The sequence below is a fragment of the Eptesicus fuscus genome, chromosome 11, assembly GCF_027574615.1.
Source record: "Eptesicus fuscus isolate TK198812 chromosome 11, DD_ASM_mEF_20220401, whole genome shotgun sequence".
NCBI lineage: Eukaryota > Metazoa > Chordata > Mammalia > Chiroptera > Vespertilionidae > Eptesicus > Eptesicus fuscus.
Window position 1 is genome coordinate 4,598,297 of NC_072483.1, and position 13,490 is coordinate 4,611,786.

General features: G+C 41.4%; 1 protein-coding gene across 2 annotated transcripts in view; it reads left to right on the top strand.

The window, feature by feature from the left end:
* The window catches only part of CNTNAP5 (contactin associated protein family member 5), an 864,792-nt gene that overhangs the window by 681,245 nt on the left and 170,057 nt on the right, over positions 1–13,490 (top strand). For both annotated transcript variants that reach the window (XM_028133206.2, XM_054723360.1), the window contains exon 14: positions 1,441–1,597. In XM_028133206.2, the coding sequence (XP_027989007.2) occupies positions 1,441–1,597 (157 nt within the window). The remainder of the gene's footprint in view (positions 1–1,440; positions 1,598–13,490) is intronic.

The following is a 13,490-nucleotide window of genomic DNA, read 5'->3' on the forward strand; positions in this document are numbered from 1 at the left end:
CACTTGTTTGTATCTTCCTCTATCTCTTTCTTCAATGTCCTGTAGTTTTCTGAGTTCAAGTTTTTTACCTCCTTGGCTAAGTTTATTCCTAAGTATCTTAATTTTTTTGTTGCAATGGTAAATGGGATTTATTTTATTTAATTAATTTATTTAGTTAGTTAGTTTTTCTTTCTGAGAGTTCATTATTGGTGTGTAAAAATACCATTGATTTCTGGGTGTTAGTTTGTATTCTGCTACTAGCTTCCTTAAATCTAGTAGTTTTTTGGTGGAGTCTTTAGGGTTTTCTATGTACAATATCATGTCATCTGTGAATAATAACAGTTTTACTTGTCCTTTTCCAATTTAAAAAAAAAATATTTTTGTTGTCTGATTGATGATTCTAGTACTTCCCTTACTGTCCTATATAATAAAAGCCTAATATGCCAAGTGCCCAGTCGGCCAGTTGGCCATTCAACCAATCAAAGCATAATATGCTAATGATATGCTAAGGCTGCTCAACTGCTTGCTACGATGTGCACTGACCACCAGGGGGCAGACGCTCTGACTGGTAGGTTAGCTTGCTGCTGGGGTGTGGCCAATCCATTCAGACTGAGCAAGTCAGCGGACACACCCTAGAGTCCTTCCATGGTATCACCTAGGATGGGTTTTTCTTTTCCTGCTCTGTGGCTATTGGGAATGGTCATCTCCTCTCAGGAAAAATGGCTGTTTTGATTTGGGCACATACAAATGACCAAATGCAGGACTTCTGGCTATCACTTTTCCATGTCTCCCTGCAATGCTTCCCACCCTAGACTCTCTTTAGGCACCTCAAGTCTGTGTCTCCCTCCCTGCACCAAAACCTCAGGTGAGTAGCTGCAAATGAAAACTCCTGGGTTCTGGGTTTAGAGAGAAAAAAGAAAAAACAACAAACCACAGCTTTTTCTCTGACCTGCTCTGATCTGCCACTTCCAGACTCTGCCGCCACCAGCAGCCCTGCCACTTTTCATACTGGATGTTACATGGGCTATGGGTCTAGGCTCCGGTGCTCTGGGCTGTGGAGCCCAGCCTGGGTTCCCTGCCTCTATCTTCTGAAGGAACAGACCCTCCCATATCCCAGCTCTCCCTCCTCTCTCTCAGCCTGAGGCCTGCCGCCCGCCCCTAGGAGCTGGTTCAGCTCCACTAGTGACCTCACCTTTCCTACTATAAACATCTAAACAGTCTGCAGATGTTTTCTGTATTGGTTATATGTACAAATGTATATAGATATAGATATCTATCCTACATATATGTGAGGATGAGAGATATAGAGAGATAGAAAGAGAGAGAGAAAGAAAAAAGGAAGGAAGAGAGAGAGAAAAGAAAGAGCATATGCATATTCTTTATGACATCTTTATCTGTCTGTGACACCTGATGTGTTATTTCTGGCTTGCTCCCTGAGTTTTGAAATACTTTGTCTTTCAGATGGAGTCCCCTTTACCTGGTGGATGGGCCGGTCAAAGGAAAGGCACCCTTACTGGGGAGGCGCTCCTCCCGGAGTTCAGCAATGTGAATGTGGCCTGGATGAGATTTGCCTGGACATTCGGCACTTTTGCAACTGTGATGCTGACAAGGATGAATGGTAATGGGATCATGGCCTTTCTGCAGGTGTGGGGAAGTACATCCATTCATGCCTAACATTTTCCCCAAGAGAAAAGGACATAGATGAGAAATTCAATATATACTTGGGCTTCCTAATGATTGTGATAGTTTTTAACTTTGAAAATTGCCAGTTCTAGTTCTTGTAGGGGTACCGCTGAGGTTTGTGATATAAAGCACGTTGTTCTATCATCTCTTCTTTATATTCTGAACATTCTGTTTTAAACAAAATAATGAAATGCAATATTTAGTTTTGTGATTTAGTCAGTGTTTCTATAATATTTTTGGAGGGAGGGTGAAAGAAGATAAGGATTGCAATCATATAGACTGTTTTCCTTCTCCCATTTCCCCACTACCTTGGTTACCAGCTAAGTCTATTACTGCCAATACAAATAAAGCAAAGGAAATTGATATTTATTGAGCATCTATTTAATCCCTCAACAACATATTAATTCCTTATAATTTTCTCACTTTGCATCCTAAGTTTGAGGAATGTGGATTGCAGAGAAGTTAAATAATGCTCCCAAAGTCACACACACACTATTAAGGGTCAGATGCAGAATTTGCACTCAGGTATGGCTAGCTGAGGTCAGAGTCTCTCCTATTGTCCAAGTTACCTTTGCCAGATACAGGTTAGTTTTTAGTTCATAATATGTCTATAACATCTACTTTTCCTTTGTTCTTCAGATGAACTGCCTGTTTTCCAATGTACTAATTATGAAAAAATGCTCAGAACACTTCCAAATCCACTTTTGTTTTGACTGAATTTAAAGCACTCTTTGGGTTTAGCTTTAAATTTCACTTGTTTCATCAAATGCTGCTCAATATAATTAGCTATTGCCATGTCAAGCTGCTTTCAATCCAGTGAAAAATTTAAGTACTTTTCCTTCACTGTTAAGCAGCAGGGACTGTTTCAAGTGAAATTTAAGGTTGAATCAAAACCTCAGTTCTTCAAGGAGAGAGCAAACATTTGGTCCCATCAGGTCCTGCTAGATGAACCGCCTCTTCAGAATGCTGTGGGGCTGCCAGGGCCCCAAGCCAGGTGCCTGGGTGCTTCTCCAAACCTGGAATCCTGACAGGGTTAATTCAGGTGAAGCTGACTGCAGGGAGGATGGGCAATGTCCTTATTTGGGCCCCCCTTCCCCCTGCAGTGGCTTCTATCACAGCAGCACAGATTCCTGCAAATCAACTCTGACTCTGCTAATACTCTGTCACTCAAGACTTACTCCTGCGCAGTATGACTCAGGCATAGCTAGCTGAATAGACAGATTTAGGAGACCTTTGGGAAGCAAGTATTACAAATGGCATCTCCAAGCTTGAGAGCTATGTGTGAAAGGGTTGGATGGATGTGTTGTCAGGAAAACAGGTTTAAAATCCTCTGTAACCAGAAGCTTTAATTCACTCATTTTTTTTTATTCTTTAATTCCCATTCAGTATGGATAACATTAGAAATGTACAGATATACAATCTTGAATGGAAACAGCTTTACTTCATTTTGTATAATCAGAGAAGTTGATATGGGAAGTAGACTATAAGGAATTATTGAGAAGGGGAAGTACTCCAATTACCTTCCACTCTCACTCTGTTTTTGTTTGAATTCTTGATCTTCGCTCACTGTTTCATTTCCTATGGCGTAGCCTTTTTATACTGAGTTAGTCCTTCTGTACTGCCTTTGTGCCTTCCCTTCCATGGGACCAACTGACCAGGGCTGAGCTTAATTTCCTGAGCACTGGGAGGCAGTGTTGAAAAATGATACCACATCACTTGAAAGTGGAAGATTAGACCATCTTTTAGAAATGCCTCCACACTCTCTTCTCCAGAACTTTCCACTGATCATCTCTTGTACTCGGGTTTCAGGCCCTCCTTTGACTTGCACTCTAATTTAATACCCTTTGCACCCCTTATCTGTTGACTTAACTTCATCATCTAGGCTTTGCTCATAACTCTTCAAAATGTCTTTTCCCTAAACTCTGTATCCATCAATACCTCTATCAATACTGAGGTTACAGCATATACCATAACTCTTTTCATGTTTTATAGAGCCAAGGAAACAGCCCCATCATCTGCCACTTTCTGTGGCAAAGATCTCCAGGAGAGAATCAACATTTAATTTTAGGTATAGGTTTTGATCAACAACCAACCTACCAAGGATCCAGAGAAGTGATCTAAACTTTGTAAAGTAAAAAATGATCTAAACTTCCCTCGTGGGGACATGCTGTGCATTTCAGGGAAAAATCTAGTTGAGATCCGGAAGTTCCTTCTATCATTGTCATGAGGGGACAGAGGCCGAGATTCTGATTTAACTCATCTGGTTTGCATGCATTGTTCTTGGACAAGACATAGTTTGTCATAAATGATTCCACGAAATAATTTGTTACAGAGCGATTGTGTGTACTACGCTCTCTGACATTTGCCACGTGTTTGCTGAGTTCCTGCTCTGCGCCAGCCAAGCAGTTCTCTGTGCAGAGAAAGCAGGAACGTGATCATCTCTGCCCTTGAGGAAAGTGCCGCAAAGTAGAAAATAAAAAGCTAGTAACTTAGCAATAAATGGACCAGTGTGATGAATTCGGTAATAAAAAGAAGCACAGTTGTGCCCATACCTGGGGTGGATATGGGCTGGGATAATTAGATTTCATAGAAAAGTGGAAGTTAGATTTTGAAGGACCAGAGTTAGCTAAAGTTAGCTTAGTACAGGTTGGTGGAACCTCCATGTGCTCAGACAGGGAAACATGAAATAATATGAAAAGTACTACTTGCTCCACACACAAGTAAATTGATGTGTTGTTTGTTTGTTTTCCTCAGTTTTCATTTGGGGAACTTACAAGAAATGAAGGCAGGGAAGAAAGTTGAATCCAAAACATGAAGCTCCTCATATGTGAAATAGCAATGAAATAACAATGAGATACATTCAGATGTGAAACATGGCAGAGGCTTCTGGAAATGTATTTATTTTTTTAATCTATTCAACTCTATTATTCATAGCAGAAAGGAGAGTGCAAAAACTGACACAACTGTGAAACAGTTAATCATGTTACTTAACATTTTTTTCAACCTCATTCTTGGATAACATGTGGACAAGCTGGTTTTCCATTTACTTCAATTTTTTTCAGACAATCATGTGCTTTAAATATCACTGGCATTCTGTATGATCCTAAGAAACCTCAAATATATTTACCTTGTAAATTTTCTCAAATTCTTGCTTTTGGTAAAGTTAAGCAGAAAACTGATTTGGGCTACTATAGCATCTAATAGATAGCAGTTTAATATATTACAACTCCTAAATAATGTTGTCATTTAAAAATGTTACCTATCATATTCTGAATTATTCTTATTACTTAATATAATATATCTCATGTCTCATATAATAATCCCCCAAATTCTTGATGTTTATTTTTTCCCCAGAAAAGGACACTGAGGCTCTGAGATAAGTGGCTTGGGTAAGGTCACATGATTGAAAGGTAGAGCTGGCTTCCAGCTGAATTCAAGGGTCTCTTGCTGACTGCATCAAAGGAGCTGCTAGGTTGGGATTTAGAGCCATGGCCAGTAAGGATGCCAGGGAGACCTCTCTCGGGCTTCTCAAGTCAGGCCATGGCAGTCTATGTCTTTCTTTTTGCTCTGTCAGGCTTTCAGGGAGCCTCACCCATCTTCCAAGTCTTTAGTAATTGATAATACTTGATTCTGGTTTAATAAACCTCCATAACTGAATAAATAACTTGCTGCCATATATATTTTTTAAACAATTTAAATATATTTTTATTGATTTCAGAGAGGAAAGAAGAGGGAGAGAGAGATAGAAACATCAATACTGAGAGAGACTCATTTATTAGCTGCCTGCTACACAACCCCCACTGGGGATTGAGCCCACAACCCAGGCATATGCCCTTGACTGGAATCTAACCCAGGACCCCTCAGTCTGCAGGTCAATGCTCTATCAACTGAACCAAACCAGCCAAGGCATATATTTTAATGACACCCAAGTAAATGAGGAAAATGAGTGTGTTGTGAGGGTGAAAGTGTGGAACCTCATAGGATGGAGATGGGTAAAAAGAGAGAAAAAAAGTTGCCCAATGAACACCAAAAACACAAATTTTTCCTTAAAGAGAAAACCTAGCTAGACATCTAAGTCAGTGTACCATGGAGTCACTTTCCCAGGGGTTTATATTCCAGCCAAAGAATTAAGCAGGGAGAAAAAATTGAGAAAACTTGTAACGAATAACAATTTCATAATTGATGATTGTTTGCAAAGGAACTTCTTTTCAATTTAGTGATTCAATCTATAGTAATTCTCCATATTGGGTGATTTCTGATACAGCCACATCAGAGTGATGGACTGCTTGGAGTAGGAAAGAAAGCGGTTGATAGATTCAGCCTAGAGATAGTACAGGCAAATATCAGACTGTGTGGGAAATACAAAATCAGGCATCCATCTAGAGAGATTCAGTGGAGGATTGTAGATGAATACGAAGAATGATAGTACAGGGATACAGAGGATGGTTCTACAAGGATACAAAGAATGATTGCAGATGAATATGAAGGATGATAGTAGAGGAATACAGAGGATGTTGTACAGAGATACAGAAGGTGGTTATCCAGGGATAGAGAGGATGGTTGTACAGGGATAAAGAGGATGTTTGGAGTGACAAATTGGAAGGCCCAGGTACATGTTCCAAAGTGTGCCGCTTGGGGATGGGCCAAATAGGGAGTTTTCTCACCCAAACCTCGCAGTAGTACTAAAGTGAAGCTCTCTTAATAGCCAAACTTTCTTTTATTTATTTATAAGAATATATAGACATATTTATTTGAACTTCAGTACCTGAGTTATTTGCCTTTTGCTCTTCCTACCCTTTTGTATAAAGTGATATGGCTTAAAAAAGAAGATAAATGGTATAAGGTTTAAATTCTGGTAGCAGGTTTAAACATTTTGCTGTGGATTACTTTTCTCCTGGCTATCAAATAGTAGTTAGAAGTGATTATTAGCCTCCAAAAGTTTTCTTTCTATACATTTGCCTTCCACATTTATCATTGGTAAACTCAGGTCTAATCCAGAACCGGCTCTCCGACATTCCCCTAGGGGTCCCAGATTGCAAGAGGGCACAGGCCAGGCCGAGGGACCCCACTGGTGCATAATCGGGGCCAGGGATGGACGCAGGAGGTTGGCCATCTTGGAAGGGACTGAGGGAGGGTTCCAGGAAGTGTCCAGCCTGTCTCCTTCAGTTCCGATCAGCCAGACCCCAGCAGCAAGCTAACCTACTGGATGGAGCGTCTGCCCCCTGGTGATTAGTGCACATCATAGCGACTGGTCAACCATTAGACCTGGTGGTCAGTGCATATCATAGTGAGCAGTTGAATGGCCTTAGCATATCATTAGCATATTACACTTTGATTGGTTGAACAGCCGAACGGCCAACCAGACACATAGCATTTTAGGTTTTTATTATATACTAGAGGCCCAGTGCACAAAATGCATGCATGGGGGGGATTCTCTCAGCCCAGCCTGCACCCTTTCCAATCCGGGACCCCTTAGAGTAGGACTTTCATGCTTTAACTGTTAAATAAATTTAATGAAAAAAATAATAAAAAGGTTATTTCCTTTCTCCCCATACTCTCTTCCTAGTCGAATGCACCCTTGACTTGGTAGTCTGCTTTTTATTCATTAAATTTTCACTTCAAGTATATATCCTGAGGCTTGATTATACTAATGATCCCATGACTGGATTTCAGATTGCTTTTAGACAGAATATTTGTGGTGTATCTGATTAGAGAGAATAAAAGGCATCACACACTCAAGAAAAGTAGAAATAATGCAAAAATGGGGAATAGGAACTTATAACCAGAGTTTGATCATTCAAAACCAGCATATCACATCATTTTCTTATTTAATTCTAGATGGATTAAATGGTTGATATTTTGCTGAGGATAGCATTAAGGAGTTTTTTTGTTTGATTGTTTTTTATTTAATGACCAGAGGCCTTGTGCATGGATTCATGCACCAGTGGGGTCCCTCGGCCTGGCCTGCAGAGATTAGGCTAAAACGGGCTCTCTGACATCCCCCAAGGGGTCCTGGATTGCAAGAGGGCCAGTGTTGGCCAATACCACCAGTGTGGGCCTCTAGTATGCATATAAGATCTTTGGTTAATCTCTTCCCACCTTCCCCACTCCCCTCTCTCCTCTGTGATTCATCAGTCTGTTCCATGTTTCCATGCCTGTGGTATCTGCTCCTGCATTGAGCATCTGCCCCCTGGTGGTGAGTGTGTGTCATAGCTACCAGCTGATCAGCTGGTCACTTAGGCTTTTATATATACAGATGCCACCTTTTGATCATCTATTAGGAAAATAACTAATGTCAACAATTTAAAACACGTTGTTTCTAGAAAACAAAACAGCTATGAAATACTCCTTTTTATATGTATAGAAATAATTAAAGATTAGACTGAGGCTGCCATTACATCAGTTATCTGTCAAGCTGTAAAATCATACTTTCTCTAAGTTATCTGTGGAGTCACATTATTTGGATAATTGTAAAATTGTGAGCATCAGAAATAGAACTCAAAGTCAATATTAATATTAAAAGGTGAATTTATGTAGTATAGTTATACAACATTTTGTATTGGACTGTTATCATATACTAAAATATTCTAATTCAACTTAAAATAAAATATGGCGTGAGCTTATATTTTAATCTTCCTACTTAATACTAAGTGTATGGCATTATTCACCTGACAATAGAAAACCTCTACAAGTGTGCTTACAATTGTCAATTTTGATGGAATCAGTTTAGGTATCTATATTTAATAGTGCATAAGGGGAACACTTTTTACGTGTTTTTATTTTAAGAGTCTTTTTTTTTTTAACAAAGAGATGCATTATACATATTGATTATATACGTACTAGAGGACTAATGCATGAAATTCATGAAAGAGTAGGCCTTCCTTACCCCAGCTGCCGGCACCAGGACCCGGGCTTCCCTAGCAGCCCCAGCTTCATCTGGAAGGTTGTCTGGAAGGACGTCTGGTCTAATTAGCATATTATGCCTTTATTAATATAGATTATAAAATTTAAATATTTTAGATTATTTAATTTTAAAAAGTTGCCTTGACCACTTAGTTCAGTTGGTTAGGTCATCATCCCAATATGCCAAGGTTGCAGGTTCCATCCTGGGTCAGGGCACATACAAGACACAACCAATGAATGCATACATAAATGGAACAATTAACTGATGTTTCTCTCTTTCTCTCTCTCTCTCTCCCTTTTTCTCTCTCTCTCTTTCTCAAATAAATAAATAAAAATTTTATAAAAGAAGCAGTCCCTCACCATCACTTGGAATCCCTCACTTCTGCCCCATATGTGAAATCTTACACACAAATATAATAGTTGGGCATGTAGAACTCTTCTACTTATAAAAATATTCCTATGCATATACCATATTTATTAACATGTAAGTTTATTCATTTTTACTAAATGTGATATTATATTAAAAATATTACTCTGCAACTTACTTTGTTCCACATAAAATATGTCTTGGGGAGCTTTTATTTGGCATCTCTCTCTCTCTCTCTCTCTCTCTCTCTCTCTCTCTCTCTCTCTATATATATATATATATATATATATATATATATATAAAAAATAGAGAAATATGCTAATTAACTGGGACACCATAATGGGTTGACGGGACAGGAGGAGGTTGCATGTGCAGTGTCGGGGGCGGGGCGGCAGGGGCCTCTGCGCGCTTACGCTGGGAGAGGGCCTAATCAGCAATGGCCGCGGCTGCTTCAAGGGCTTGAGAGAGAGGCAGGGCCGGACTGGCAGTGGCTGCAGCTGCTGCGGGGCTCGGAGAACAAGGCAGGGCCAGACCAGCAGAGACCAAGGCTGCTGCGGGGCCCAGGGAGCGAGGCAGGGCCAGACCGGCGACTCGAGGGTGGGTGGCACCGTGCAATTTCGAATTGTGTGCTGGGCTCCTAGTAATTAAATAATCATGAAAATGAGTGCATCCTTTCCATTTTAATGGCTAAAAGGTACCCCATAGCATAGCTGTATCATTACTTATTTTAACACTAGTGACTCGGTGCATTAATTCATGCATGGGGAGTGTCCCTCAGCCTGGCCTGCACCCTCTCCAATCTGGGACCCCTCGGGAGATGACTGACTGCTGGTTTAGGCCCAATCCCACAGATATCCCTCTCGCAATCTGGGACTACTGGCTCCTAACTGCTTGCCTGCCTGCCTGATTGTCCCTAACCACTCTGCCTGCCAGCCTGCTCACTCCAACTGCCCCCCTCCGCCGGCCTGGTTGTCCCCAACTGCCCCCCCCTGCTGGCCTGCTTGCCCCCCACTGGTCCCCCCACCAGCCTGAACACCCCCAACTGCCCTCCCCTCCTGACCTGATTGCCCCTAACCACCTCTGCCTTGGCCCTGCCACCATGGCTATGTCCGGAAGGATATCCAGGAATGTCTCCCAGAAGGTCTCCCAGTCCAATTAGCATACTACCCTTTTATTATTACAGATAGAGGCCTGGTGCACGGGTGGGGGCTGACTGGTCTGCCATGAAGGGGGTCCCAGATCAGGGAGGTGGTCCCCACTGGGGGCAGTGCTGGCCTAGGTGAGGGGTTGGGGCAGTTTGCAGGCCAGCCACGTCCCCATTGGGGTGGAGGTCCCTGCTGGGAGGTGTGGCCAGCTTGGATGAGGGGCTGAGGGCCGTTTGTAGGCTGGCCATTGCCCCATCAGGCTGGGGGACATGGCCAGCCTGGGCAAGGGGCTGAGGGCCATTTGGAGGTGGTTTGCAGGCTGGCCAAGCCCCCGGCTTTGTCCAGAAGGTCTCTGGAAGGTCTCACGATCTAATTAGCATATTACTCTTTTATTAGTATGGATTCCTTTGCAATAAACCTTTTAGTTTGATTTTTCACAATTAGACAGAACAGTCAATTAACATTTTTGAATCTTGATTGATAATTTTTTTACACTTTTAAAATTGTTATTTCTATTGCATAGATTCCTTGTTTGGAATTGCTAAATTATCCACTTGTGTTCTTTGATAGATGTGTCCAAATTGCTGAAGGGACGTAGGACTTTATACAGATCCCAGGGAAATCAGTTCTGAAGGATCTCCTCCCACAGAGATAGGCAGAGGATGACATTAGTCACAACCTCTCTTGGCTCAGAGCTTGCTGGAACCCTTAGCAGGTGAGGACAGCACTGACAGAGCCCTGGTGCTGCCCAGTTCCTCATTTTATCTCCCTGCCTTTGTCATTTGTACCATGCCTGGCGCTGCTTCCAAGGTCCACAGCAACACTCAGCTAACTGCACATGAATGCCAGTGTCTGCCTTCGTCCAAAGCGCAGAGTCTTCATCACTAAGAAGGATAATGAGGAGTAAGAGGAGAAAAAGGGGGAGAAATGGTTCTATCTTCTTTGCAAATATGCTGTATAGGTTTTAGTGAAAACACTGTGAATTAAAGCATGTAATATATTTAGAACTCACACAATTGGAATTCATATTTAGAACTCACAGTGCGTTTTGCTGGAAGCAGTCTCATTGTCTGTAGGTAAGATGTAATTTATTCCAAGTAATGTTTTACCATGTAATGGGATGATCATGTCCTGGATTTGCCACTTATTAACTATAGATTCTAAATCACTTAGCCACTCTGAGCTTCAGGTTCCTATTTTATAAAAAAAATAAATTAAGTTATCCCTAGGGAGTACTAGCTGAGTTCACAATAATTTACACAATGTATTTGGTCCTCAAAATATGTTAGCCGTCATTTCTATTAATCTTTCTATTTTTACAGTATCTTAAATAAACTGTAAAAGGCCACATTTATTTACAGAAGTTAAACTAATTTCTATGAAACATATATAAACATACCTACACTAACACAAGATAATCAAAATAGCATACCCGAACAGTCAGAGATATCACTCAGCCAATAAACTCTAGGTGAAATGACAAGAGAACACTGAAGGCCCCTCTCCCCAAAACAGGGCTGCCCTCTGCGAATTCCCTGGTAAAATCATCATGGAAATGATGGGTCAGCCTGCAATAGCAACCAGCAGGAGATTGCATGGAAGTGGAACCGAAGAGTGTGTGGACTCCCGGCACTCCTGTCAAGGCAACCCTGTGTAATCTTAGGGAACACAGGCCTGGGAAATGATTGTGAATTGGTAAACTGAAGCCTAATCAATTGAATTGTCATTTGGGTGAAGAAAACTTGTGTGAATAGAAAGGGCATGGTCAGCCTGAGACCCAGGAGAACAGCTCCCGGGCTCAGGGCCTGGTGCTGTTACCCCAGAACTGTCCTGGGAAGATGGAGACTAAAGGTGGGAAATAGCAGCTTTTGCTCAGCTCACAGGTGAGCTGCTCTCTTTGGGGGCAGGGCCAGGCCAGGGGGACAGGAGAGCCTAGTGGTTTCAGCAAAGGCTTTGCCATTCAAACTCTGGCCTCTCCACTTGCAAATGATGCACCTGAGCAGCTTGGTCACTTCTCTGAACCTCAGTTTCCTCTCCTGTATAGGAAGGTAATGACTATAACATCATCAGGGGGTTGTTCTGAGGATTAAATAAGATTAGGTGTAAAACTCTACCTTGATGTTTACATGGGTAGGAAAAGGCAACAGGCATCTCCTAAGCTCAGCTCCAGTGATGTGAGGTCCTTGGCTGAATCCCAAAGCCATCAGCAGATTCTTAAAATAGAGGCCCCAAACTCTAGCAGTGCCTCTAATGTATGGATCATTTTCTTTATAATGAACTTCTCTTTGTAAAAGGCAATTGTGGTTTTAAATAACGTTTTATTCACTCTATTATGTTAAGTATTTTGGAATTTGGACACTACTTAAAAAATAGAGACCTCTTCAAAGGCTTTAAGCTATGAAAAATGAATTCTGTAAGCTTTACCTCTGTAAGCATGTTTCTGGAAGCAGTGTGAAGAAGAATAAGAATTGAGATTAAAAGCAGGGAGCCAGGTTAGGTAAAGACCAAGGCCCAGGATGAGACTCTGAGGCCTCCAAATAAAACTGAGGCCAGGGGCCCTCGCTGGTTTGGCTCACTGGATAGAGCGTCGGCCTGGGGACTGAAGTGTCCCATGTTCGATTCCGGTCAAGGGCAGGTACCTTGGATGCGGGCACATCCCCAGTAGGGGGTGTGCAGGAGGCAGCTGATGGATGCTTCTCTCTCATCGATGTTTCTAACTCTCTATCCCTATCCCTTCCTATCTGTAAGAAATCAATAAAATAAATTAAAAAATAAACTGATGCCAGGGGTTCTTTATAAATCCAAAGTTAAAAACTCAAACAACTCAACATTAGAAAAACAAACAATCCAATTAAAAAACGGGCAAAGGACCTGAATAGACACGTTTCCAACAGATGGCCAATAGACATGAAAAGATGCTAGTCACTAATCATCAGAGAGATGCAAACTAAAACCACAATGAGAAATCATCACACACCTGTCAGAATGGCTATCATCAATAAATTAGCAAACAAGTGCTCGTGAGGATGTGGAGAAAAGGGAACCCTAGTGCACTGTGGGTGGGAATGCAGACTGGTGAAACCGCTGTGGAAAATAGTGTGAAGTTTCATCAAAAAATTAAAAATGAAACTGCCATTTTTAGGAATATATTTGAGGAAATATGAAACACTATGTTCATTGCAGCTCTATTTACAATAGCCAAGATCTGGAATCAGCCCAAGTGCCCATCAGTAGTTGAGTGGCTTAAAAAGCTGTGGTACATTTACACAAGGGAATACTATTCAGCCATAAAATATAAGGAAATTTTATCTTTTGCAGCAGCATGGATGGACTTAGAAGGTATTCAGTTAAGTGAAATAAGCCAGTCAGAGAAAGACAAATACCATTTGATTTCATTTATATGTGGAATCTCA